Source organism: Strigops habroptila, chromosome 18 (assembly GCF_004027225.2).
Source record: "Strigops habroptila isolate Jane chromosome 18, bStrHab1.2.pri, whole genome shotgun sequence".
NCBI classification, from domain to species: Eukaryota; Metazoa; Chordata; class Aves; order Psittaciformes; family Psittacidae; genus Strigops; species Strigops habroptila.
The window spans coordinates 1,314,470-1,341,641 of record NC_044294.2 but is presented as its reverse complement, the minus strand read 5'-3'; the positions used below and the strand labels follow the sequence as shown (position 1 = coordinate 1,341,641).

Below are 27,172 nucleotides of genomic sequence, written 5' to 3'. Positions count from 1 at the left end.
CATGATGCAGGAAGAAAAATACAAAGAAAAACCATTTCCAGACTCCACCATGCTTGGAACTGCTGAAACCCTCAGCACAGCAACACGACCGCGTCTTTATCCATCCCCAGTAACATTTAAGCAGTCAATCGATTCAGGAGCTCTACTTACGCTCACAGATGGGAATATCTCTGTCCCACATAACAACCCCATTTTTAACCACACACCAAATTTGAGGATTTCCAACCAGTCTGTACCTGTGTGAAACAGGGGAGAGGGAATTACTCAACAAGCTCAGTTTTGATGTATTACCTATAACATCCCCATCTTATTGGTTTGGCTTCCTTATCATAATTACAACTGATCAGAAATGGTTTAGAAAGGGCCAGAACCTGAGTTAAGGAAGAACTGCCTCAAAGTATGAGATTAAGAAAACTCAGTCTTAAAGCTTTTAATGAAAAGCTTAAAGATACTTCACAGTCACAGTCTGCAATTCCCTACAATCATAAGGCTTCCGATAGCACAGGCTTTAATCCAGGGGGAAAAGACTTCAGAAAAATCACTGTGGAAGAAGAGGACCTGTGCCTGGAGCGCTCCTGCCTTACCCAGTGTTGCAGGTGAAGTTCACTGCTGAACCAAAACTGAATTTTTCTGCTAGGACGAGTCTGCCGTTGGCCGGATCTCCAGGGTAGATGCACAGCTTTGCTGGGGGATGACAGGATGGAGTTAGTTCTTATTTCAGTTTTTGGAAGAATCAGGAAAATGCAGCAGGAAAGCAGAAGACTCCTTCAACACTGAGCAAGGGGATGGACCAGAAACCTCCGGATTTCCCCTCCAACCCTAAATCATTCCATGAGTCATGACACTGTTAAGACTTGCATCGTGGCCTGCAGCCAGCTTCTGCAGCTAAAGGGGGGTTTTGCAGTGACCTTGGCAAGTGTGACAGCATTTCTTCACAGCCAAAGGATTCTCCTGCTGCAGATTTGAAATACTTGTTACAAACACCCTGAGCAGAATACCCTTTGGGTCAGCAATCAAACACAGCCAGGATCAGAGCAGAGTTCAGCTTTTGCCATCATTGCCAGTATGTAGTGGAACAACTGGTGATTCACTCCAGGTCATTCATTTCCCACCACCCCAGGAGATCACTTTGGGTACTACTGCAACAAAATGAGCTGATGGCATCAACAAACAAAAAACTAAATCAAAAGTCAACCCAACATATACTCACGTATACAGATGTCCTTTGGTCCATACCACTTATTGCCCCTTCCACAAGTAAGGAAGTCTCGAACATTAAGATTTCTCATGTAACCCGGACGACAGGCATATTGCACCATCGAATTATAGTCAAATGTGGTAATGTCTTGGTATTGTTCTTTGAGTTCTGCAAACGGGAATCGTGGTGGAGCATCGCAGCCATCTACCAAGAGAAACTCCATCAGAAAGATGCTGAGAGGAAAAGCAGCAGGAGTTCAGGGCTGGTTTACTCTGAAAGTCCGGGTGAAGACACTTAAGTGGCCTTAAAACTCCTTAAAGCTAGAAACAAAGAGGAGCAGCACAGTGTGTGGCTGAGGATGGCTGAGGCTGGCATGGACAGGGAGGAGCATCGCCCCACAGCATCTTGTTTGCTCCTCATATCTCATCCAGCACTTTCAAAGGCTGGTCACAAAGATAAACTGTTTCCTCTCCCCAATCAGTATAAATCATTGCACCTCTTTCAGCTGGAATAATTTTATGTCTGTTTTACACAGAAAAGCAAAAAAGGCAAAGGAAGAGGCATTCTGATCACAAAGACGTACAATGTTCTCAAAGCGCAAAGGCAGGAGGATCCGAGCCTTGTGAACCCCAGGAGAAGGTTTTCCTTTGAGGGATCTTAAGTTTATCCCATTGGAGTCATTCACTTACTGTCAACAGCCACAACAAGAGCAGTGGTGAGGAATAACCCAAGGACAGCGGCACGATCCCTCTGCCACTCCCGCTCCAATGCTGACATCTTTATTCCTGTCTGGAGATCCCACAGAAGTTACCACATTCTTTATTCTAGGCCTGTAAAATAGCAGGGGGGTATTTACACTCAGGATAACCATGGCTTACAGAGACAGCTCTCATTTCTTCATCCATTTCCCAGCAGTCATAGCTGGGAGCCAGGAGCTATTGGAATCCTCTGCTGGCCAATGGGACCAAGGCCCAGCCCAGAGGAGCTGGGTTTGGGTGAGGAAGGCTGGCTCCAGCAGGCCTGACCCAGAGACATAAAAACAGAATGCAATCAGGACCACTGACTGTAGATCTTAAGCAATTCCCATAGGATTTATTCTCTTCTCATTTATTTGCATTTTTGAGAAAGCAGCTTGTGGTCAAACCTTTAAAACCAAGAAAAAGAAAAATAAAAACTCAAACCAGAACATAAACACTTTGTAGCTTGTCAGGTTCAACTTAAAACCACTATATTGCCAACACAGCCTTCTTCCCAGCCAAATTAATATCTGCCAGGCCATGAGTTTATCTATGCCTTCTGGGAAAAGTCCCCTGAAACTAAGGGGTAGAACATTTATTTTTAGTAATACATCTCTTGGAAGCAAATTCAGAGTCAGATGAAATCCTGCTGGAGTCCTCAAGTACGGTCCCCTAACAGTAAATTACATGCAGAGAGAGAGAAGTATCTAACCAAGAAGATAAATCAGTTTCATGCAAATAACATTAACTGGAGCAAAGCTATAAAGCAGACAAGTCCTTCAGGAGACCAAAGGGCTTTACAAAACGGAGTTTAAGTGCTATTGGAGTAACCTGGTACACCTAGAGATCAGCAAGAGTCCTCTATGTCATCCAGGATCACCACTTATGAGCCTAAACCCTCCCAACATCATGTACGCCCCAAGTGCCTACCTTCCTCCTGGAAAGGAGCCTTTTCTGATGCTTTCTGCCCTAAACCTAACACCATTCTTGGCTGTTTCATTCCTCTGGCTTTCCTTCAATTCTTGTTACAGCTCTTGGTTTCATTTGATTTAATTTACTAATCCTCGTGCCTCCTGCAGTTACCAGAAAGCTCCACTCCAAGTGCAACACCACTTCAAGCTGTATGGCTTGAAGTTGTCTTACCTGAAGGTTTTGTGGCAGGAGATGGAGAGACCCGGTGTGTTCAGCTCTTGCAAGACAAAGTGATGACTGTCCTTGTCCAGTCCCCCCGTCACTGCAGGGCTAAAGGAGGAGTTACGATAAGCCTACGCACTCAGATAAGGCTCCACACAGAAAAGATTGAGTTCTGCAGAGACCAGACTTGTGCCATTGACCCATAAATCATTAACTCCTCCTCTGAGCAAGAAGGAAGTAGTTTATTCGACCCACAAAGCGAAACACTAGGAAACTGAATGCAACCCAGGCAGATGTTGAAATTGTTTGTTTTCTGTGTGGATCTGCCAATTCCTTGTTGGAATGATCCTTACTGAGCAGGATGCTGCCCATTCCATTGTGCAGTGGCAGCACCCGGCCAGTGCTGGTCCCCAAGTGATGCCCAGGGACCTCCTCAAGAAGAGGAGGGGACATGCTTCACCCTGGGACATGTCAACCATGAGCTGATCCCTCCTGACCTCAAAAGCCTATGGCCAATGGTCAAAATAGAGTTTCCTTAACCAGCTCCACCTACCTCCATTAAAGCAGCTGAAGCTCAGCAGCACATCAGGTCTCAGGGAGCATCAACTCAGCACTCAACATCCAGTCCCACGATGGGAACTCGGTTGCCCTTTGTCTCACTGAAAGCTGTTCCCAAATCCAGCTGTCCCCAATGGGTCATTTTCCAGTTACAAGCATTTTGGAAGGAATTGAACCCTTTGCTCCTTTTGCACTTCAGCTTCATTCACACTTGAATCACCACCAAGAACCTGGCAATGGACTTTTCACCCCAGGTTGTGCTTCTCACAGGTATTAGTTTGTTCTGCCAAAACTGAGGCCTTTTTTGCCAGAAAAATGTGCTACATCATCCCTTCATTGAGAAGGATATATTCTCTTCTGAAGTTCACCTGAGCCCATGCCAAAAATGCAATGAAACAGATCTAGTTTTTGCTCTATAAAGCGCAGCAAAAGGCTCCTTGCCCTCACCCCACGAGCAGGGGCTTGCTCACAACAGATCCGCCGGTACTTCCGAGCAGGCACTGACCTCCACTAAATATTTACAAGAATCCAGTTAATCACAAACACAAACAGGCTTTCAGGATTTGGTTTCTCCAGATGGTTCAGAACAAGCTGATTCGTGTGCTGGAAAAGCAGCAGCTTCCCAGCAGGCACCCAGGAGCTTTGTTAGTACCTGCACAGGGAGCATCAGCCAAGGTACAGTTATCTCCTGCTCTGACAGCCACTAACCACCCGTAAGACCTCCTCAACCCACAGCTTGCAGTGGGATAAGCAGAATAAAAGGGGTTTTCCTTGACCACATCCAAGGTCACATCTCTTCAGTCTGTGGCTGGTGAGTCCCTTTGGTAACAGCTGGTTTCCAGCTGCTGGAAATCACAGTCACACCAGTTGCTCCTTTGTTTTTTGCCTAGAAATAGTTCAAGGCCAGGTTGGACACAGGGGCTTGGAGCAACCTGCTCTAGTGGAAGGTGTCCCTGACCACGGCAGGGGGTTGGAACTGGATGAGTCCCTTCAACCCAAACCCTTTCATGGTTCTATGAAAGCCAGCCCACAATAGAGCAAATAATAATGGAAAACAACAGAGGGAACTAGATCCGTATTATTTTAAAATCTCTTTATTGTAAATAAATGCTGATGGGATATTTATGCTCAAGTGCACAGAGTTCACAACATACAGCACAAGTTTACATACACTGCATTTCTTTTAAACTTCAAAACCACATTAGAAAGCAGTAATGCAGCCAAATTGCAAGTAGACACATAACATCGATCTTACTAAACACAGAGATGCATTTGCAAACAGTGTTCAGAGACAGAGGAGCAGGAGGAGAGGCAGAGGTGGCACCAGCAGCACCCTTTGAAGGAGGACAGGGTGAAGGTTTGGGATGTACTCATGGAGTTTGTGGTTCCTGGAAGCACTGGCAGCAATGTCGCTGCTCCCAAGGCTTCTCCATCATCCGCTGCCAAGCTGCCAGCAAGGGGATGACTTACAGGGGTAGCAGCTCTAATGGCACAGCCAGTGTATGCAAACTCAAGCTACCTGGGCTGGTTTGAAGCCTTTATCCTCACCTTCTGATTTTCCCCATCACTGGTGGCAGAGATGGAACAGATTTTGCCTGAGATCACTTCTCTCTAAACAATCCATAATGCTGATGGGGCAGCCACAGCCCCTGGACTACAGCTCAGGGGAGCTGCCACCACCACCCCTGCTGCAAGAAACAGAGGCACACAAAGTGAGGGAAACACAGAAAACTCCCAAGTCATGAAGCAATGCTCATGAAGGAGCCAAGCCCCCTTCCACACCTCCCAGTTCCTCACCTCTACCTGCCCAGACCAACACACCAGTGCCAGTACAACCAGCTGCTGAGCCTCAGTTCGGCACATTGTGCAATCACTGTTTATCCTGAGGTGTTTGCACGCACGGTGCCAAGGAAATCAGGTGATTTCAAGGAAAAGCCTGGCAGAGGGACCTGCATGGGGCTGGGGAGATGTGTGGGGTCACTGGCATCGCCCCAGCCTCACTGCCCACAAAGGCTCAGCATGACCCGGGACCATGTCAGGTATGACTCACCCACATGGCAACAATGATGATCATAAATCTGCTGCTCTGCTCTGGACACATGTATTTAGGCCTTTTGAAAGTTAAAAAGCAGGAGGAAAAGGCTACTGTTAGGCTTTGATTAAAGCAACAAGGCACAAACACTGCTGTCTGTCTGCAGAGGTGGCTGAGAGGTTCCATCCCACGATCCAGCAGCCTACAGCCAAAGCAAGGACCCACAACAGGAATAAGGTACCCGCAGTCAGTGATAAAGACTCACAGACCTGATTTTTAGCAGTGATTAATAAAAATACTAATTACAACCACCAACATCATAGCAGCTGCCTTCATGAATCCTGGCACGTAAAAATACATACTTCGTCTCCTTACAGCCATTAACTACTCAATAACACAAAGAAAATTAACTCCTTCACAAGTTATTACTGCATATTGTGCGTAAACATCCTACAGTACATTGCTACTCCTTTTTACTCACAGGAGCAGGAGATGGCTGGACAGGAGTAGCCAGCCCAATGTGGTTTGTGCGTTTAGAGCATCACTGGAGTGTGACAGCGAGTATCACCATGGAACAGCCTAGAAATCTCTTCCCTCAAGGTTTTTTGGCTCATTTCTAAGCACTGTGACATTTAAAACCAAAGAACAGACTCTGCTCTTGCACAGCAAACCTGTGCCCCCGTGGGAACAGCTCAAGGAACAAAACTATTACAACTCAGTTTCTCACCCACTGAATTTCTTTCCTCTGTGGCACAATTGCTTTAGATTAACACACACTTCTGCTCCTCAGAAATCCTAAGGGGTCAGGATTAACGCCTGGGCCTTTGCCATGCCCATTTCTATTTCATTTATCAAATTAAAACTCTGGAGTGTTTAAAACAACTCAGGTTTGAGCTCAAAATCCCCAGGGAAACCTCAGGCTTCAGGGCTGCTGAGCTCTTCTGCAGTGCTTCTCTTAGTGTCCCTGCCCATGGCAGGGGTTTGGAACTAGATGATCTTAAGGTCCTTTCCAACCTTAACTATTCTATGAGTCTATGATCCCTGCTCTGGGTATGGCCAACATCTATTTTCGCATTTAAAATAAGCAACCTGGCTCCCAGAAGTTGCTCATATAAATCCTCGAGCCAACTGGAAACAGCAAGTCCAGAACAGCATCCTGCTTCGTACCTAAATGCTCCTTTCTTCAAGAAGAGTAGGAGTGGGATAAAATGGAGTTTGACATAACACAAGTGATAGGACAAGAAAGAATGGGTTTAAACTGTCAGAGGGGAGATTTAGGTTGGATATAAGGAAGAATTTCTTCCCTGTGAGGGTGCTGAGGCGCTGGCACAGGGTGCCCAGAGAAGCTGTGGCTGCCCCATCCCTGGCAGTGTTCAAGGCCAGGTTGGACACAGGGGCTTGGAGCAACCTGCTCTAGTGGAAGGTGCCCCTGCCCGTGGCAGGGCATTGGAGCTGGGTGAGCTTTAAGCTCCCTTCCAACCCAAACCACTCTGGGATTCTATGATTCCAAGTCAAAATTTGTGGGAGAAAACTAAATTTGGGGTTTTGGTGGGGATTTAAGTAACACTGAACACTAAAGCAGCTTAAACTCTATGAAAAGCAGCATTACGCATCAATATCATTCACAGATTTTTCATAGGCAAGTTTAAAAGCCTTGTTGGCGGGCTGAAATTTTGGTACATTAAAAAGAGAACTGGTAAAAGATCTTGTGCTTCTAGCAAGCCCTGCACACATGGCCCTGAGAGCAAAGTGATGCTCCCATTTTCTAATAGATAAATGTGTCCATAGAACACAGGAAAAATGAGAGGAGGAAGCTTAGATCTGGGTGCAAAGCTAAAGCAGGACTTGAGCTCAGATTGGACAGCACTATGCTCTTCCCAAAGAACGATAGGAGGTTTTATTCCCTCCTATCCCTCACAGGAGACATCCTGCAGGATGTGCTGACCTGGCAAGTGCCATGTGTTTCATAGGATATGCAAAAGCCTTCCCAGAGCAAAGGAACAAGCTCAGATCTGGAGATTTAAATCAGCAGTCCTGAAAAAAAAGCTGAACAATGCTTGGAGCTCTTGGGATGGTTAAACACCACAATAACTGCATTTGAGCTTAGAAATGGTAACAGCTAAATAAAAACTTGGGGATTTGGTCTGATAACACATCGTCCAAAGAAAAGCTGCTTCAGTGAGTACATGACCATTTTGCCCTCACCTACACTGCAGTTAATTTGAATATCTACCCAGGAAGAAAGTCATAGGACCCCAGAAAGCCCAGGGATATGTAAGCTCACATTCTTCTTCAATCTCATGGACAGCCATTGTAGCATTCAGAAAGAAAAGACGCAGACAGGCTCTAAAAACACATTTCAGAGGAGAGGATGGGCCGAAGCGGCGGCAGCTCACTGTGCTCCAGGGATGCTCAAGTCCAGCTGCAGGGCTCTTCCCAGCCATAGAAATCCCAGATGGAAGCACAAACCTCTACACCGTTAAACTGGCCATCCTCTACAAATGAGAGAGAAATGGGACAGGTTAGACCAAGGCTAAGTCAGGAGTTGTAAAGCAGGGACAGCAGAGCTCAGCTTAATGCTGGGGATGGACAGAGACGCTTCACAGCAGTCAGTTGATCCACCAGCTCCATATAATCATTCTGCATCATTCCAGCATCCATATAATCATTCTAGATGACAGAGACCATCTGAGGACTGTTTTATGTACTTCTACCCCAGCAAATAACGAGCTGCTTCACACTTTGCATCATCCTTTAATCTCTTGCAAAGCTCCGTGAAGAAGGGTTTCCCACCCTGGGACTGTGCAAGCTCAGCTTTTCCGGAGGCAATAACAAAGCAGGCTGGTTACTGAGGGTTACTCACTTTTATTTCTCTTCTCCATAGGAAAATACACTTCCAGGACAAAGTAAGAAACATTACAGGAATCATTTTGCATATTAACCAAAATAAATACTTCTAGTTTTGATAAAACTCCTTCCACTGCCTCAGCAAGGGTCCAGCAGATACCAGGAACACACTCAGGTCAGTACAAGTGAATTCTATTATATATTAAAACCCATCAGCCAGGATTTCCTACAGCTGCTGTTCAGACAATGTCTCAGAGCACAGAAAAGGCTCCTTCTGTGCCATGCCCAGTGCCTGCCCTGCTCAGCTGCAGCACTCACACTGCAAACCAACATGTGAATCAATATGGGCAAGTTGTCTTTGTTACCCCACCAGCACTGGTTTGCCATTAAAAGAATCCATGGCCCAGCTCTGGAGCCAGTTTGCTGACAACCAACTCTTAAAAATCCAACAGTCAGAAAATCTAGCCCCTGCATATGTTCTGTTTGCAATTAAAAAACAAAGCAAAGTAACATTTAAACAGCTTTCCCAACAATGACACTTGGAGAGTAACCATCATCAGAGTTAACCCATAAGAGCTGCTCACATGCTACTTTCTCAAGCAAAACAACAGCACGAAGAAGAAAGGAAGTTTGTACTAGAATTGAGGAAGCTGGACCAAGTCAGTGTCATTCATCTGCATCCCCTCCTAGGAAATCTGTGTTATCTACTTAAATATAGGGGGAAAGAAGCACTTGAAGGACATACATTCATTTTCCAACCACACAGCTCCTTTCAGCCCAGAGCAAAGGCAAGTCCAAGGGGGCAAGGCTTTGATTTTTAGCCTATGGATAATTTTCTCCTCTGATTTCATTCTAAATTAATATTACACAGTATAGGAATAATTTATCAGATTTAGCACAAGCTCCCCATCCTCAGGTTCTTTCTCCTTTTCCCCCTCATCATCAAGGCCTCTGAAACACAAGGAAACAGGCAGCTTTAGAAGAAACAGGCCCTTTCTGCAAGGTCCTAGTGGCTGGGCCATTCCCAAGTTGCCATCCCAGCCTGGGAGATGCTCTGCAGCAGGATCTGAGCCTGATGCTTTGTGCGCTTCCACAGCTTTGGCAGGTCAGTAACAAAACTCTGCAGCATTATTCAAAATGCTATCCCAAACTAGAAAATAGGAGACAGAGGCATGTCACTTTGGGATCAATCCCATACCTTTGCTTCCCACAACATCGCAGTAATAGAGAAAGAGCAGTTGCATTGAGGAAATGGTTGGAAGAGCTTCACTTCAAGGACAAAGTGCAATTGAAGTAGGAAACTGCGCATCCAAATGGCCAAATACATTCAAGTGGGAGTTTCTCAGGCTTGGAGGAACATTACCTGGGCAGAGGTAAGAGCTGCACCTTCCTTGCCTGAAAGGGATGAGCTGCATCCTATGGCAGCAAAGGGACCACCCCGCCGCAGGGAAATGGGAGCTCACCACCCAAACCTGAATCCTCTCTCAACATTCTGCATCTGGAAACCGAACCAGCTCCTGCTTTACTTTCTTTGCACATAACCCAGCTCTCTCTTTGACACCAGAGCACCAGGAACAAGAGGATTTGCCCAAGGGCAGAGGCAAGGAGGGAGCAGAGCTTTGCTGAGAGCAAGAGCAGGTCAGCAACAACCCCAGCAGTCCATGTGTAGCAACACGAAGCCCCCAAGGACACAGCTTGTGCCACCTCTGGCACTCTTAGGCACCACAACCCTTGGGTGCTCCCCAGCACAGCCTGCTGCTCCCACAAAGGGACACCACCGTTATCCCAAAGATGGGTGATGCAGCCGGGTGCTGTGGGTCACCCCAGTGCGTGGGGATGAGCACAGCGCAGAGGATGCGCCATGGGTGCTGCCAAGAGCCATCCCACAGCCCCGGGCAGGGACCTGCTGTGCTTTAATACAGCCAGGCCCCTGGACAGAGCACCTACATGGCAGAAACACCCTTCACAAGACAAAACCCATCAGCTTTACGTGTACTGCATGAGGAGAAACACCCGAGAAGCCAAGCGCAGGGTTGCAGCAGGGTCTGCCCCAGGCACCAGCAGAGCAGGGCTGGTGGGAGCACAGTGAAGCAAGAGCATCTCCAGCCTTCCTGCATGGGGCAGCAGCCGTCGTCTCATCCGAGCCCCTTACTCAGAGGCTGAAGGGGAAGCCAAGGGTTCATGGGTGACGCTGGCTGAGGGCTCCCTAAAGAGAGGGGGATAGACAAGGACATGTTCTCCCCTTAGGGTGGGAGAGAGTCCTTCTCCCTTTGTCCCCAGTCAAGGGGCCTCCAAGGGGACATGGTGGTGAGGACTCAGTGACAACAGGCACCCACACAGAAAGGTTTATCCACCCAGCTACTTGCCAAGCACACACTAAGCCCCTCCAGCTCCCTCAAGTCATACGGAACTGGGGCTGGGCAGCACCACTCCCATCCAGGCTACAATCCAATGACTCCTGCAAAATCCCTGCCATCAGTAACATCACCACACCTCATCCCAGATAGAAAGGAGAAGTATGTGGGAACCAGCACTGCTCAGGACAGGCTCATGGCTCAGCCTGGCAGTGCTAGTGCAGCCATTCCACATCCTGGTCCAGGGACGAAGCAAGCTCGGGGTGAAACTCACTTTTATGGGCAGCCAGCAGAAGCACATTCACCAGTAAAACCAGTTGGAGCCCCTGGATTAGTAGGCTTAACCTGGTAACACACTCCTCCCCCACTGAGGTCCCCCTTAATGACAGTTTATTACACAGAAAAAGACTTCCTTCTGCTCCATGCATCTGTCTTTCCCCGAAGTAGATTCCATGCAATATTAATCGAGAGAAGTCCTACTTACTAAACCAAAAGAGAGTACATACAAGCTGCTTTCAGTGGTACTCACAGGCAAGCAATTCCCCCTTGAGGCTGCAAAGGAAAAAAGAAACAGCACAGGATAGCTCATAGCGCCTTTTAAAGGAGATTTTGTAATAATAGGAAAAGCAGCAGGAAAATGAGGAAAGAAGTGAAGCAACCCCAAAGGTATCACGTTAAGGAGCCAGGGGTAGGTTTGTATCACAGCAGGAGCTGATACAAGGCAGGGACAGTGCTGCAGTGCCTGGCCACCTCCTCCCTCCACTGCTGCTCATCCCAAGGGCTCCATTCAGAGGTCCTGGGACAGCACAATTCCCTATCATGCACCCAGACCAGAACCCAGGGTTTACTAAATGCTCCTTCATCACTACAATGACGAAGGGTACAACTGCAAACAGGGGTGGGGATCCCTGTCCTGGGGCACCCACAAAGTAACACCTTGGGCCATCAGGGTCCTCTCCAGCTGAGGCATCACCCAGAATTGCTGTGGCCCAAATCTATCCCAATGCAAAGCCCTGGCTGGTTCAGCTCTACCAGAATCCTGGGATTTTGGGGATGCCTCAGCCTCATGGTCTTCACAGAGTATGAAAACACCAGCAATGTTCACTCGTGCTGCGTCACCCCTTCTTTTACTCTCTGGCCACTTACTCTGAGGGAAAGGGGAGAAGCTGGGAAAACATTAACCTCTAAAGTATCCAAGATTATTTTTAAGCAGCTTTGGTAATGGCTGTCTCTGCACATTACAACACGCACATAATGTGCACATTACAACATAGGTCCTTTCCAACCCTAACTTCTATGATTCTATAGGACCCAGCCAAGACCTCCTCAAAGCCCCATCCAAACCTCTTTGCCTGCACTCTCCCAGGCACACACAAACACCTCATTTAACAGAGAAACAAGTTTAAATGAGCAAAGAAACAAACGGGGCTTTGCATCTGACAGTGATGAGGACCTTGGTGCCTTCTTGAGCCAGAAGAAAGACCAAGCACCCAAAGCTGCTTTATTCTGGGCACGCAAAGAGCCCAAACTTTGTTCAACAAGCCTGCTGACATTGGGATCTGCAGAAAAACAGGCACTGACAAAGTCATGATGCAAATATTTCCTACCAGGGACTGGAGCAACACTTGGCTGCAGCATCTCATTTGGACAAAGAGGATATTTGTAACTCTTTCAAATTAGGTTTTTGCCAGAAAGCATCACCCAGAATTAACTACCCGGCCAAAACCCTACTGCACTGATGTAAACTCACCTGCACAGAGCCTGGTGTTCATAGAATGGTTTGTGTCAGAAGAGACCATAAAGCTCCAGTTCCAACCCCCTGCCACGAGCAAGGACACCTTCCACTAAACCAAGTTGCTCCAAGGCCCATACAACCTGGTTTTGAAAGCCTTTGGCACCACAATTCTAGTTTAATGGGGTGACTTTGGGGTTTTTGGGTGGGTTTATAGAGTGTCTAATCCAGAATGATTCTTACACATGAACAACGACCCTGGGAAGGGGCTGCGTTTCAAAGAGGACCACTGAGGGCTGTGGGTGATGGTGGGGAAGGGAAACACAGAGAAGGTACGACCTGGACCCCGACTTGCAGCTGCTGCTGGTCGGCCCCATCTCGAGCTTCCAAGGATGGGAAAGGCCCCACGAGGTCGAGAGGTTTGCTCCCAACGCTGTAATGTCGCGGGCGCTTTACCGTGTCCGCGCTGGCCCGCGGCGTAAAGCTGTTCCTTCTCATCCTTACAGGGCTTTGGCTGGCGGGAAGGTGGTTCTGATCCCGGGTGGAGGGAATCACGAGGAATGAAAAGGGGAACCACAGTTTACAAGGGCATCCACACCGGCATTCCCACCCGCATCTCCCTGGAGCCCTCGGAAGCCACTCCATGCCTTCCCCTGCAGAGCACCAGCAGTGGGAAATAACCCACTCTCTTGGCTGATCTGCCTCAGAGGCCACTGAAAAGTCTTATTTTTGAGCAGTTTTACTTCCCTTTGGGATTTTTTTGCTTAGTTGGCTTTGTTCAGGGAGGGTTTTTTGGTTTGTTTTGGGGTTTATTTTCCTTTTCTCCCCACAATCAATTTAGGGGGGGAAAACATACTTAGAAAAACTTTCCATTCTTTGTGTTTCTTCTTCCCCAAAGCAGCCACATTGCCCGAGTAAAGCCAAGAACAACAGAAACAGCCTCCCACTTCTCTGAGCAAGCAACGATTTCAACACAGGCATCACACAGAAGTTGCAAACTGATAAATGCTTGACTGGAAACCACCAGCATGGGACCAGGCACAAAAACTTGCTGAATATCATCAGTTTAGCATTTTGTAATCAGCTGGATTTAGCTCCACAAACCCTCCAGCCACAAATGCAGGTTCCTATTCTCTCCACTCCTTGTTTATGGTTCCTTGGCATAGGGGTTTCTATGCTGGGACACAAAAAATAACCATATCCCAGACAATCAGCCAATAGCTCTTTATAAAGCACAAGAAGAGGCAGCTAAAAGCCTAAACGTACTGAAAGAACTTAAGATGTGATGCACTTGGATTTTTCTGCGAGCTAGCACAGCAGAGAGCTGGTTTATGCTCTTTAATTGGGGGAGATAATTACAGGCAATCACTAAGCACCATTCCTGATGGATCAGTCCCTCTGCAAAGCAGCATTTACAAAAGCAAGCACCTACAGTGACAGCAACTTCCACAGGTTTAGCACATAGTTACATGGTGCAACCACAAGGAGGATGGCTGAGCAGTTATTGAAGTAATGGGAGTTCCTAAATAAAGCCAAAGCCTGAAGCATTTCCACTGCTGCTCTAAGAGGATTCACAGTGCAAGGGAGATAAATTGGAACCATCTTCTTCTGCCTCCAGTATACACAAAGTTTAGGAACACCACAGTCTTGCTTCGCACCAAACACTTGTCTCCGCTGATTTCTTGTGTTTTACAAAGGAAAAAACACTGTTCCTGCCCCACAGCAGCGAGCTTGGTCCCGCAAGGGCTGTGAACACTGTGAGAGCCACCAAGAACCCCCCTTCCCCAGAGCCCAGCCTTACCCCAACGGCAGCTTTACAAAGACAGCTTCATCAAGACAGTGAAGGAAAAATAAATCACTTTAAAACATTTTGGCAACTCTTTTTGAACTTATCACCATTAACAGAAACAAGCAACAACTTCATTGAAAGCTGAGAACAAGCCCAGGAACTTAAAAATCTTTGTTCTAAAGTTGCCCATTCTGCTTGCTACAATAGCTCTGAGAACATCTCCCCTTGGCCTGGGAAACAAACTAATTCCACCCACTATTAATTCTGCTTTTGGGGGGATTATATCTGAAGCAAGTCCTTGTGCTCACTGACAGCAATCAGCCACTTCTAGCAGGTACTGAAGAGTGTCTCAATGTCCTTACTTGGTTTTGGAATGGGATAAAGCCAGCGCTGTGCAGCAAGAACTTACTGAGTTCAGAGAAGGTTTGTCACGGTGGGTGTTCACTGCTTCCACGTTCAGGGTGATTGTCTCCACTTTACAACCTTTACCACAAGAGAAGTTGATGTGACAAAGGGTAACTTACGAAATAAACATCTTTTATTTTAATATTGAAACCAGCATGGAAAGTGAGCAGCAATAAATGGGTTCTGTTTTCTAAGACAGCTCAAACAGTTTGTTAACAGCTTATTAACAGGATTTTACGCTTGAACTACATTCTGGCTTTGACCTTTGCTGTTCAGCCCTGTTATGGGGACTACAAGTCCATCCAAAAAAAGCCATTTTTAACTGACTGCACCCTGAATTGGAGGCACAACCAGCCTTCATCAATTAGTGAAATCCAGAGATAACTATCACTTGTTTAGAAGAGGGAAACACCCTGGCACCCACTTATCTCCTCTCCCACTGCTCCCTCCAAACCCTCCCACTCTCTAGAACCAGAATTTAATACATATTAATTCTCCAGAATTTAATATATAATATATTAGATATACTACCAGAAGCTTTTACAGCTCAGCTGGTTGCTGCCGGACATCAACACAAACCTGCCCATAGCAAGGGGTTGGAACTAAGGAACTTTCCAACCCAAAGCATCCTATGATTCACACACACATACACACCAGGGGAAGACAAGACATTATTTACCGTATGCCACGGGTGTGAGCTTCAGAATGGTATGAAGAGGGCAGCGCAGGTAGGGCAGCTCATCTAGGACAAAGGCAGGCGTTATGGGGTATTACAGGGTGCTGCCCACACCAGCCACCCCGCTCTGCCCAGGCTTTGGGTAGGAACATTTCACACAGCAAATACCAGACGCAGTAGTGGGATGGGACCAAACCCACCATTCCCAACACATGAGGCCAACCAGAGGAAGCCTCTCCAGCAGCACACAGGTGGGAAAGCACCACAGCAACAGCTGCCATGGGCCCATGGGAGTTTTATTTAGAGTTAATAAACTTTAGTAAAGGTTTTACTAAACTCCAGTGCCACTCACTGGAGCATCATAAAGGAGTTTGCACTGGAACTAGCTTCCAGGTGAGTATGCCACGCAAAGGATCAGCATCAAAGATGTAGCACAACTGCCAACCCTTTGGGCTCCCCACGCACCAGAAAACTCTCTCTCTATATTAAAAAACAGTCCCCTATAGAATACATAAGTGCTACTGGTGAAACAGCAGTTGAGGAGAGAACCAGCAGCACGCTCTTCTGCATTTCACACACCAAGAGAGCTTCTTGCTCCCTGCACCACTGAACTGCAATGGTTAAAGTCTGTCAGCAATGTTTGCTTTTCTTTTTTAAGCACCTCTTCCCTTGTGAGAAATCAAAACAGCAATTACAAGCCACCCTCCCCAACGCCCTGGAAAAGGAAGCAGTCAGAGAAGCCAGCCCCTACCACCACTCGCTTATTTTTGTACCTGCACTCTTGTCAAGAAAATAAGCCAACAGGCACCTCATAACCGCCTGGTGGGAGATGACGAGGACGTTGCCTTGTCTTTCCAGCTCCATAATTACCGGCTCCAGGCGCTGGACCAAGTCCTGGTAGGACTGGAAAACAAGATGGGAATTTTTCAAGGTGTTTCATAAACAGAGGTTTAAAGCAGAAGCAGCAATTTTAGCACAGCTTCACTTTCAGGAAAACATCAGTTCAAGTCTAAAATGCGGAAGTTTAGGGATGACCTGGTGAATACAGGGGGGAAAAAAAGGCAAACAGCAAAAGGTGTAATTTAAGGTCAGCAAACCTCAGATTACAGGAGGATTTGGATTACTGGTAACTCTTAATGAGCGCAATAAGAAAAGCATATAAAATAGTAAATTATACACTTAAAGTTGTGAAGTAAACCCAGAAATGGCTCCACACCACACCCACAATCATCATCTTTCCATTTTTCATGGTGAAAATTCAGGCCTTGGGCACATGAGTGGGATGCAGAACCCTCTCAGTGTTCAAGGGGAGCATCAAGGGACTCGGCAAGCAGCCCAATTCATTGATTGAAAGGCATCATCTGCACACCAGATAAGGGAAATCAATGAACCTTCCCTCTAAATGAGAATTAGGGATCCTAATGTTTTCAGTTTCTCACACAAATATTGGCAGAAAAAGGAAAAATTAGGTAAAGTCTTTGAATTCTACACATATCTCTTTGGTTTACATATACTGGATCACTATTATTCTCTAAGGGTCTTCACCTCGCCTCCAGGATAGCGATAAAGGTATTTCTCTTGATCCCTCAATGCAAACTCCTCTGGATACTTGGCTTCAATTTCTCCATAGGTCATTTCTTCACACACCCCCTGAGGGAAGAACAACTTGTTACAACCCTCGTTTCAACAGAGGAGAAGCAACAAAGAGAAAAGAAAAAGCAACTGGCTGAGATGAACAATTCCTTTATGTGATGAAAATGATAGACAGCATATCTGACATGGCCATACCAGTGGCCTTCGAGTACCTAAAGGGGCTATAAGAAACCTGGAGAGGGGCTTTGGACAAGGGCCTGTAGGGACAGGACAAGGGGAATGGCTTTAACCTGCCAGAGGGGAGATTGAGATGAGCTCTGAGGCAGAAGCTCTTCCCTGTGAGGGTGCTGAGGCGCTGGCACAGGGTGCCCAGAGAAGCTGTGGCTGCCCCATCCCCGGCAGTGTTCAAGGCCAGGTTGGACACAGGGGCTTGGAGCAACCTGCTCTAGTGGAAGGTGTCCCTGCCCGTGGCAGGGGGTTGGAACTGGATGAGCTTTAAGGTCCCTTCCAACACAAACCAGTCTGGGATTCTATGATTCATGATGATGGCTGGAGTACATTATACATGGACATGGTTATAGATGAACAAGAAATGGTCATTTTATCATGACAAATTTGTTTTTAAACATTACTTCCCATCTAGAAAAGCTAAAGGCTTCAATCAGCATTGCACTCACAGCATCAATCTCGTTGAGAATCTTCCACTGCTCGTACATGACCCCCAGGGACTCAGCGGTCTGGATGGTCCTTTTCAGCTGGCTCGTCCATACCTTCAGGTCAACAATTTCCTGCTCTTCAATGAACTTCTTCAGTGCCTGAGCAAACTGGAGAAAAAGCCAGGGGAGGTTGGGAGGGAGCAGGAGCTGCTGCCACTCTTCAGAGCACCATTTCAAGGGCCATGGCTGTTGCAGCAAGATCCATCTGCGGGGCTGCCCCTCGCAGGAGTCAGATGCAGAGCCTGGCTCTGGTCACACAACACATACAGCAACCCGGGTGCTGCCAAACACTTACCTGCTTCCCACGTGGTGACAGACCAGAATCCCCACCAATCTTGCCAACAAGATTATATTCACTCTCACCATGTCGGCAAAGGTAGATGGTACGTGGCTGGACATGAATGTTCATTAGGTAATAGACGATTTTACTCTGGATGTAATCTTGGACTCTGTTTACTAGGAACCGCTGTCCCACATTGATCACTTTAATGAAGGAAAGATCTCTGGAGTCAACATAAGATAAGAACACCCACACGACTGGTTTTAAATATGAGGCATGTGCATCTGCGGGTGTAATCTAACTATTAATCCTCTAAAGGCATCAGCACTATCACCAGGTCGCTCCAGCAGACAGAAGAGACACTGAACTGCCGTGCTTAAACAAAGAGCTGCATTACACTAGAGAAAAATCCTTTCAAATCACTTGGGAATCACCTTCACACAGGCACTTTGGGAGAGAAGCTCCAGCAGACACATTATAGCATCCGGAGCCAGAGAACAGCAGCGACAAAGCAAAGCAGCTCGTGTGCAAGGATAAAATGCAACCCAGGGCTTTGCTTACTTGTCATAGGCATCGGGATCAAGAGGCTGGTAAGTGACCTTGTAGCACTCTATCCTCTTCAGGAAATCATCCATCACGTTCTCCCTGTTTCTCTCTGGGTAGTCAGGGCTGGAAACTTTCACCTCCTGATAACAGACAGCACCGCTTTGTGAGAGTTAAGCAAACTCACCCGGGGAACAAAAGCAAGACTGAATAACATTATTCTTCCCCTTGGAAACAAACAGGCATTGTTTAATGTTGCCCTGTGGAAAAAACCTGCTCCTGGAGAGGAAACAAAGGGCAACTCTGAAGGCACTGTGGTGGTTGGCCCTGTGACAGACACAGCTGCCTTGCTGCTCGCCTCCCCTTGACAAGAAAGCACACTTCAAGGTCAGACATTTCTCAGCTTCATTTGATTTCCACCTTCTCACATAGCTAACTGCATCTTTAGCTTTTCTAAAGCTGCAAACCTCATAGCTGCTTATTTAGGTGAAACATAAGAGCAAGGCATTTGCAGACACTGCTGTAAGCTATTGTAGCTGGTGACCTTGTACTGAGCACCCCCAGTAGGCACAGGCAGCCAAGCTTGGTAAATGCAGCACGCACCAGGATATTGGCAGCAATGACTTCTGGATCGTCACAGACAGACTCCACAAAAAACACCTACAAAGAAGGCAAAGCAGCATATTTCAGAGAGTCAAGAACTCTACTCTGGATCAAAACTCAAGAGCTCGTGCCCCAGGGAGCTGTAAGGCCCCTCGGTGCAGCAACTACAAATGGAGCACCACTACCTTGAAAGCATTTTCTTTAGCAAAACTTAATATCAGGTCCCGTCTTTCTCGAGTTGTGTTGGTCGCATCAAACACCTACCAGAAAACGAGTAAGCAGCAATGAGCAAGTTTATCTAAGGCTTTTAAACCAGCCCCAAAACACTGGGGGTAACAGTCAGGTCCCCAAATAACCTGGGCAGCTTTCAGCTACCCAGATGTAAACCCATGTTTAGTCCAGAAGAGTCTTACAGCTATCTGCCCACACTCCTCCAAGAGATATGCCTTCACGTCCTGTAGAGCCACCAAGGCACATCGTCTGCAGGAGAGAAATAGGTATTCAGAGGTAATGGAAAGCATTCAAACAGCAAAGCTTCTGAACCACCGGGAGAGGTTTAAATACCTTCTCCCTCTGCCCATGGATCACCCACCCCTGCATCTTTTTAAGAACCCCAGTGATCATAAAGCACCTCTGCCTAAAACCTGCTTGTGGCAGGATCCCTGCATGGGCTGTGCTCCCTCCTCCCCTTGGTTTCACGAACATTAAGTGTTATTTTCTGCTCCTGAAATACAGAGCCTGCAAAGACCTGAGACTAACCAGACCGCCATGGAACAGTTCAGCCTCTTGATGCCAACTTACTTGCGGATTTCCATGGCTTCTTTATTATCGTGCCTGAAGAAGTCATAGGACTTGTAAGACTTCACCGCTTCCCGGCGATACACTCCTAAATTAAACACTTCACACACAAAAAGATGAGCACGTGAGACTGACAGCATTGCACAGACAGATCTCACAGTGCTTTCTGCACAGGGCAGAACCAGCCCCGTGCAGGGGCAGCTGCAGCACACACCTTTGGTGGGCACCCCGATCCAGTTGAGGTAGCGGGTGAGCTTCTTGGACACGTAGGTCTTGCCACGTGCAGGCAGGCCGATCATCACGATCAGCGTTGGGGAGTTGGTCATGTAGGAAGCCCATGCTGCAAACCCAAAACCAACCCAGGAGCATCAGTAGCATTGCAGAGTATCTGAGAACAAGAATCAAGCCCCAACCCAACGCCATGCAGAGCTGCCCATCTTGTTCCAGTATTTAAAGGGAGGCTACAAAGACCACAAGGGTCCCCATAAGAAGGGCATGGAACTGTTGGAGCAAGTCCAGAGGAGACCACGGAGATGCTGCAAGGGCTGGAGCAGCTCTGCTCTGGAGCCAGGCTGAGAGAGCTGGACTGGGGCAGCCTGGAGAAGAGAAGGCTCCTGAAGGGGAGACCTTACAGCAGCTCCAGTGCCTAAAGGGGCTCCAGGAAACCTGGAGAGGGGCTTTGGACAAGGACCTGTAGGGACAGGACAAGGGGAATGGCTTTAAGCTGCCAGAGGGGAGATTGAGATGAGCTCTGAGGCAGAAGTTCTTCCCTGTGAGGGTGCTGAGGCGCTGGCACAGGGTGCCCAGAGAAGCTGTGGCTGCCCCATCCCTGGCAGTGTTCAGGGTCAGGTTGGACACAGGGGCTTGGAGCAACCTGCTATAGTGGAAGGTGTCCCTGCCCGTGGCAGGGGGCTGGAACTGGAGAAGCTTTAAGGTCCCTTCCAACCCAAACCATTCCATGATTCTAGGGAAATGGAGACTCCCTTTTGCAAAGAGTCACATGGAAAAAACAAGGGATAACGGATACAAGTTACTCATGGGACAGGAGAAAAATTTTGCCCAATGAGAACAACATAATCTCCCCTGCAAAGTGGAGAATTCCCCACTGTTGGACACTGTTAAGATGGGGATGGACAAGGTGCTGGGACATCCAGTCTAGGCCATGTTTTGCCTAGAAAGGTTGGACCAGATGACCATAACGCCCTTTCCAACCTGGGATTCTAAGGTTCTCTGACCTCCCGGATGGTCAGACCCCTGCCATGCATCTCCTAACGGGCTCCTTGGTGCGTCCTCACCACTCATTAACCACTCCGCGGTCTCCCGGGTGTCAGCTAATGAGCCGCATTAGCCCCGGCGCACCCGCTGCGCTAATGGGACTAATACCTACCTTTTAGCCTTAAAACTATTTACCGACCGGGCAGGAGCTGCCAAGGGCAAACGCTGATTTTAAGTAAAACACTCACGTTCTTGCAGCAAACAGCCCGAGCCCTGGAGCGGCGGGCAGAGAAGAACAACAGCGGGTGGCTGCAGCACCGGGAGGCAGGGAAAGGAGAAGGACGGGGATAAGCGGCACCGAGCACCCTCGGGAGGGCACAAACAGGACACCGGGCACCGGCTGCGCGTCCGCGGAGAAAAACGCGGGTTGAGGAAAACGCGCGCATTTTTAAGCGTTATCCCTAAATTACAGATGTACTTTTAATTCTCAAACACCCGAAGCGCACAGACCCCCCCATTCCGGACCCGGGTTACTCACAGCACTGCTTCTCACCGCCGCGCAGAGCCCCGGGCCTGCCCCGCGGGCCGCCGCCGTGCCGCGCCGCCGACATGGCTCCGCGCCGGCGCGCCACAAATGCAAATCATATGCAAATCGCTACGTCACAAGCGCGGGCGCGCCCCGCTCCCCCAACCCCTCCCCTCCCTCCCTCCCTCCTCACCCCGTCACCGCCGCGCCGGTTGGACGCGGCCCAGCCAATGGTGGTGCGCGGCGGGAGGTCTCGCGAGAGCGGGCGGGACGGAAGCCGGTCGGTGAGGGGAAGGAGGCGGCGGCGAGGGGCGGCCCCGCCGAGGATGCTCCGGCTGCGGTGCAAGGCCCGGAGCGGCTCCCACCCGCTGCCCGGCCTCACGGCGCACTCCCGGCTCCGCGACATGCAGGCCGCGCTGGCCGCCCTCACCGGCGTACCCGTCTCGGCACAGCGGCTCCTGCTCGGTTTCCCGCCGCGGAGCCTGGATCTCAGTGACGGCGAGCGGCGGCTCGGCGAGCTCGGGATCCACTCGGGTGAGGGCTGGGCCTGCGCGGGGCGGAAACCGGCGCTTTATGGGGTGTAATTAGCTTAATTAAAAGAGGCTGCGGCCCAGCACGCCCCTCATCAACCGGCTGTCGGGCCGGTTCCTCTCCCGGCGGGAGCTGTCAACACCCGGCTCGAGGAGCTTCCTGCTCGCCCGCAGCGCCCGTCGGGGCTTTAACCGCGTCCCGAGGGTCCGGAGGCACAGCGCGGGGCTGGGGCCCGGTGGGTGAGTACCCCGGAGCCTCCTCTGTGTGCTTGATCCACAGGCTGTGGTGCTACCGGCTGTTCTGGCTGAGGCGGTTTTCCATCAGGATATGGTGCTGTGGGGGAGAATGAGCACGATCCGCAGGCATAACAATGCAGTTGCGTTGTTTTGGTTTAGGACCAGTAGTGGCTTTAAATCCCGTCTGCATGTAGAAATGTTCAAAGCCAGGTTGGACACAGGGGCTTGGAGCAACCTGCTCTAGTCGAAGGTGTCCCTGCCTGTGGCAGGGGATTGGAACTGGATGAGATTTAAGGTCCCTTCCAACCCAAACTGTTCTGTGGTCCTGTGTTTTCCCTCAATTCTTCCTCCTTCTGTGTTTGACAGGTGATACACTGATTGTTGAAGAGGATACGTCCAAAGCCAAGACCGACTCGCCTGTGGTTGCAAAAAGAACAATGTCTAACTCGGTTAGGGAAGCCGTGCCTGTGCTCGCCAGGAGGGTTGTGCCAGCAGATAACTCCTGTCTCTTCACCAGTGTGTACTATGTGGTGGAAGGAGGCGTCTACGACCCAGGCTGTGCTCCAGAGATGCGCAGCCTTATAGCCCAGATAGTAGCAAGCGATCCGGAATCGTACTGTGAGGCAGTTCTAGGGAAGACCAACAGGGAGTATTGTGACTGGATCAGGAGGGAAGAGACCTGGGGAGGAGCCATCGAAGTGTCCATTTTATCCAAGTTTTACCAGTGTGAAATCTGTGTGGTGGACACGCAGACAGTCAGGATCGACCGCTTTGGGGAAGATGCCGGTTATACTAAGCGGGTCCTTTTAATTTATGATGGGATTCATTATGATCCACTTGAGCGTAAAATCCCAGACTCGGACATTCCTCCCCAGACCATTTTCTCCACGAGTGATGATATTGTCCTCGCACAAGCGTTGGAATTGGCAGATGAAGCCAGGCGGAAGAGGCAGTTCACGGATGTGAATCACTTCACGCTGAGGTGCATGGTGTGCCAGAAGGGACTCACGGGACAAGTGGAAGCCAGAGAACACGCCAAGCAGACAGGACACACCAACTTTGGAGAAGTGTGACATCTGCATGAGGATGGTTACATTGACTACCTCATCGGTCCAGAATAAAATTCTGGATTCCCAGATAAGCTGTATGTAATCCTAAAATTCCGTTCACAGAGCTTGAAAAGCAAATTAACTTAACGATGGCCAGGATGCACAGGTTTGTTACGGCTAGGGATTTTTTCCGAAGGGATTTGAAATAGGTATCTTCTCGCATGCTAATTTATAGTACTTTGGCAGGTGGTATACACTGGCAGCTAGAACTTGATTCCTGAAATAGTCTTTGTGTGTGTGAACTGAGCAGACATTAAATCAAGCTCGTTCAACACTAGCATAAAATCTAGCCTTTAAATTGCTGACTTAATCTCTCTGTATTATGTTTTCAGGGTAATTAAATTAATCTAAGGGTTTGGGAAACACACATATTAGCATTACTTATGCTAAGGAATAGACTCTGCACATGCAAGCAGTTCTTGCAGGGGAAACTGCTCATTTGGTGCACACTTAGGAATGGAAAGAGTATCTCCAAAGCTGCCCTATACTATGTTACCATCAGAAGTAGACTGTATTGTTTGTGTGAAGTCATGGCTTTAGAGAAAGAAATGGCCTCTAAGCTTTAAGGTAGCCTTCTTTAAATTAATAAGTAGATGGTTAAGTGTTGAATAAACTTACTAATCCTCTAGGTAGTTTTTAGTTGCTTGAAAAATAACTATCAACCCCCCTGGTGTTTACACCGCATCAGAACATAGGCATGTTTCTTGAAATAGTTTGGATTCTTATTCACAATAGTATCTGAAATCCTGGCAAGAGGGAAATAGAGTAGCTAGGGAAGTGACTTAGTTTGTTACATCCATTGAAGCAGACTTGGGTATAGCCAAACTCATGGCCACAGTGTTAGTAAGCTGTACCAGATTCCAAACACTGTAAACAAGCACTTTAAGGTCTAGTTCTCACTCCTTCCTGCTAAAAAGTTTTGCCTTTTTTTAGAAGGACAGAGAACCCAGAAGGGAGGCTTGAAGTTTCTTCATGTGCATTCTGCCTTAACGTGTTTGATTTGTCACCGATGACTGTTCAGTGGCAAGACTTTAATCCTGATAATGAAGGGTGCAGTTTAACTTTCAGAACAAAATAAGCTACGGAAACTGCCCTACTTCTCGGACTGTTCACAATCAGGGAAGTTGAAATTGCCTCACAGCAGTTGTAAGTGCTGTTGAGGTCTTTTAAAAGGTGCTGTAAAGGTGCATATTACTGAAGGGGATTTTGGTTTTTCCTTGAAATGCCTACAACACATACTTGTTTTAGTGAATTTTAAAGTATCCTTAACCTGCTCTTCTTCTGTTGCTGTTTTGAGTTACCTTCCTTGCACTTTTACAAATGGGGAGCAAGAACCTGCATCTTCAGGCTGAGGCAGAAATAAATCCACTTTCCAAAGTGGAACTTAAGATCTAGTTTTACATAAACTGGTGCCGCAAAACCTTGTCTATAAAAGGCACAGTTCACTGAAGTTCTCAGCAGAGGCTCCCAGCTGGACCTTGAAATACAGGAGGGTCTTATCAGAGAAGGAACATAATTACAGAAGTGCTTTGCTGAGTTGAGGCATGACTAATTAAGTATAAAGGACAGAATCACTATGGACCAGGTTTCTTTTTAATTCAGTATTAAAATACACGTTAGCACTGTTGGGAGTTTCCTATAGAGAGCCACTTCGCTTCCAGTGTTAAACCCCACTTTGCTTTCAGTCTGTCATAGGAAAAAGCAAAACCAAACCAAACCCCCGACGTTAAAACCAGTTTTCTAGAAGATGATGCTTACAAACCTAAGGAAATACCTGACAGTTCAAAGGAACTTGAAGATTACACTGTGTTATAACCACTTGGGATGAAATACTGTCTAAGAATGAGACCAAGAGACTGTCCATCCTCAGTTGTATTCTCAGCTTTCACACGGAAGCGGGGAGACGCCTTGGACAAGGAGCTGAGCCTCACCATTGCCATCTGTAAAATGGACATAAAACCTACCTCAAAGAGGTGTTCCCAGTGACTGGCTTGGGTGGCTTTGAAACAGAAGTGGAAGATACATATTTATTGCCTGCCATGTTTGAAAATGCATATTGGCTTTGGGGAGCAACACTTAGATTTTAGCTTTGTGTCCTGGATGGGTTTCTGCAAGCGTGGAAAAGGATTTTTCTCTGGGGTATATCTCAGTTGCAGTATTTTGAAGATGAGCGTTATTTAATCCGGAGTGTTGAGCTTTGCTATGTCATGTTTGCATTGGAAATCTGCTAACAGAGACTCAGTTCCACTCGAGGGAGATGTGTCAATATCACTGCTTGGATGTTTTCTTTTGTTGCCTAGAAAATAAAATCTCTTTGGTTTAAAAAATGTCAACTGCTGCTGCTGGAATTCATCTTTGTAAGAGCTGTTGCTGTTAGACACTGACAAATGGATTTCAAACAACAAGCACCTATGGCGCTGCCTGTGAGTCAGAAAACTTTATGTGATTCTCAAACTCTCCCAAAGTATCTACATTATCTAAAATGTAAGATATAGATATATTTGAAGTACAAATCCCTCTTTTCGAAATGTTGGAAATGTTAGTTTTAGGGTAGTTTTAATATCTTTTTAACCAGCATTTGCCTGCCCTTAATGATACAGAAGCGAAATGGCTTACACAAAAATGGCACACTGGTAGGATGAACCTCAGCACACCACTGACACATTTGCACCGAACTGTTGTTCAATGTGCAGCAGAATGTTAGTTACACCTATTTTACACCAGAGGTGGGCTGTGGGCTTGGGTCCTAGAAGGGAATAGCATCACCCATCCCCAAAGCCTGCAAGATGGGGGTTTATGTCCTTAACACCAATGTCATACAAGCATAAAATGAGAATTAAATGCCTTGCTGAATACTTCGACACAGGGGTCAGTAACTAAATGGGCCCTGGAAATGGGAAGTTTTGTTTTGGGGGTGTGCTTACTAGAAGGTGGATTATTGGTATTGTTTTACCAAGTTCTGGAATGTCAATGAAATAAAGAATCCTGGTTTCCTGTTGCCAGTCTGGCTGTTTTACCAGCTCTAAATTCCTTCTTTAATTAAAGAGGAGCCCGACACACTCTAATCATGTGGCCTTTCACAAACATGTGTTGTACCAAGAGATACGCATCAACTCGTGGTTTTAACAGCACTTGAAAAGCTTGTCTGAGTTTATGTGCTGAGGAGATGCTGAGCAAGGGCTTTCACTGGTGGAGGCAGCATGTTCCCACTGCAGTAAAGCAAGCGGGAGCAAACACTTCCAGCAGCTTTCATTCCAACAACTTTCATTCCCACTGTAACTCCGTGGTAGAGCGTTCTGGTACGTGTATCATCCATGCAACCAGCTGGTATAACAGCTTGCCTTAAACACGTGCCCTGGGTTGCAAAAGTTATTGGTGCACCAATAAACGTGAATGATGCATGTGTACATCCTCAGTGCAGTCTGTGCCTCACTTCTGGAATTTCAGGTTTGGGCTCATTTCACCAGGGTGGTTTTGAGGTCTTTACCCCTTTGCAGTGTGGCCTGGTTTGGGTTGGAAGGGAGCTTAAAGCTCATCCAGTTCCAAGCCCCTGCCATGGG

The 27,172-nt window shown here is 47.6% G+C and overlaps 3 protein-coding genes across 7 annotated transcripts in view; 1 reads left to right on the top strand and 2 right to left on the bottom strand.

Moving 5' to 3' along the window:
• The window catches only part of LOC115602461, a 95,478-nt gene extending 91,952 nt beyond the window's left edge, over positions 1 to 3,526 (bottom strand). The window contains exons 1-5 of the mRNA XM_030473634.1: positions 3,079 to 3,526; positions 1,888 to 2,028; positions 1,211 to 1,402; positions 585 to 684; positions 151 to 236 (exon numbers count right to left, since the gene is read on the bottom strand). Of these exons, the coding sequence (XP_030329494.1) occupies positions 151 to 236; positions 585 to 684; positions 1,211 to 1,402; positions 1,888 to 1,975 (466 nt within the window). The 5' untranslated portion in view covers positions 1,976 to 2,028; positions 3,079 to 3,526. The remainder of the gene's footprint in view (positions 1 to 150; positions 237 to 584; positions 685 to 1,210; positions 1,403 to 1,887; positions 2,029 to 3,078) is intronic.
• Positions 3,527 to 4,705: 1,179 nt separating this feature from the next.
• Positions 4,706 to 21,852, bottom strand: PFKFB2 (6-phosphofructo-2-kinase/fructose-2,6-biphosphatase 2). 5 transcript variants are annotated; one of them, XM_030473539.1, is made up of 16 exons: positions 21,749 to 21,852; positions 20,210 to 20,335; positions 19,999 to 20,095; positions 19,611 to 19,677; positions 19,383 to 19,457; positions 19,198 to 19,254; positions 18,613 to 18,737; positions 18,067 to 18,274; positions 17,733 to 17,879; positions 17,008 to 17,112; positions 16,236 to 16,365; positions 15,466 to 15,528; positions 14,791 to 14,864; positions 12,932 to 13,123; positions 11,390 to 11,412; positions 4,706 to 8,154 (listed from the first exon to the last, which is right to left on the bottom strand). In XM_030473539.1, the coding sequence occupies exons 1-16, from the start codon at positions 21,819 to 21,821 to the stop codon at positions 8,139 to 8,141; spliced, it is 1,578 nt and encodes a 525-aa protein (XP_030329399.1). In that variant the 5' UTR covers positions 21,822 to 21,852; the 3' UTR covers positions 4,706 to 8,138. The 5 variants fall into 5 exon arrangements, 4 of the variants coding, with proteins under 4 accessions (XP_030329399.1, XP_030329402.1, XP_030329398.1 ...); XM_030473538.1 differs by lacking the exon at positions 4,706 to 8,154 and adding an exon at positions 8,505 to 10,712; XM_030473540.1 differs by lacking the exon at positions 4,706 to 8,154 and adding an exon at positions 10,658 to 10,712 and having other exon boundaries at positions 11,345 to 11,412.
• Positions 21,853 to 21,997: 145 nt separating this feature from the next.
• On the top strand, positions 21,998 to 25,945 carry YOD1 (YOD1 deubiquitinase). Its single transcript, XM_030473555.1, has 2 exons — positions 21,998 to 22,270; positions 22,870 to 25,945. Exons 1-2 carry the CDS (start codon positions 22,063 to 22,065, stop codon positions 23,574 to 23,576), a joined length of 915 nt encoding a protein of 304 aa, XP_030329415.1. The 5' UTR covers positions 21,998 to 22,062; the 3' UTR covers positions 23,577 to 25,945.
• Positions 25,946 to 27,172: the final 1,227 nt, after the last annotated feature.

Bases quoted from the DNA above. Each gene is read 5' to 3' on its own strand.
- YOD1 (XM_030473555.1), top strand. From the start codon at position 22,063: ATGCTCCGGCTGCGGTGCAAGGCCCGGAGCGGCTCCCACCCGCTGCCC. The intron at 22,271-22,869 runs GTGAGGGCTGGG...TGTGTTTGACAG, and splicing joins CGAGCTCGGGATCCACTCGG to GTGATACACTGATTGTTGAA.
- PFKFB2 (XM_030473538.1), bottom strand. From the start codon at position 21,821: ATGTCGGCGGCGCGGCACGGCGGCGGCCCGCGGGGCAGGCCCGGGGCT. The intron at 19,678-19,998 runs GTAAGTTGGCAT...TCTCTCCTGCAG, and splicing joins GAAGCCATGGAAATCCGCAA to ACGATGTGCCTTGGTGGCTC. The intron at 18,275-18,612 runs GTAAGCAAAGCC...TGTTGACTCCAG, and splicing joins GATCCCGATGCCTATGACAA to AGATCTTTCCTTCATTAAAG.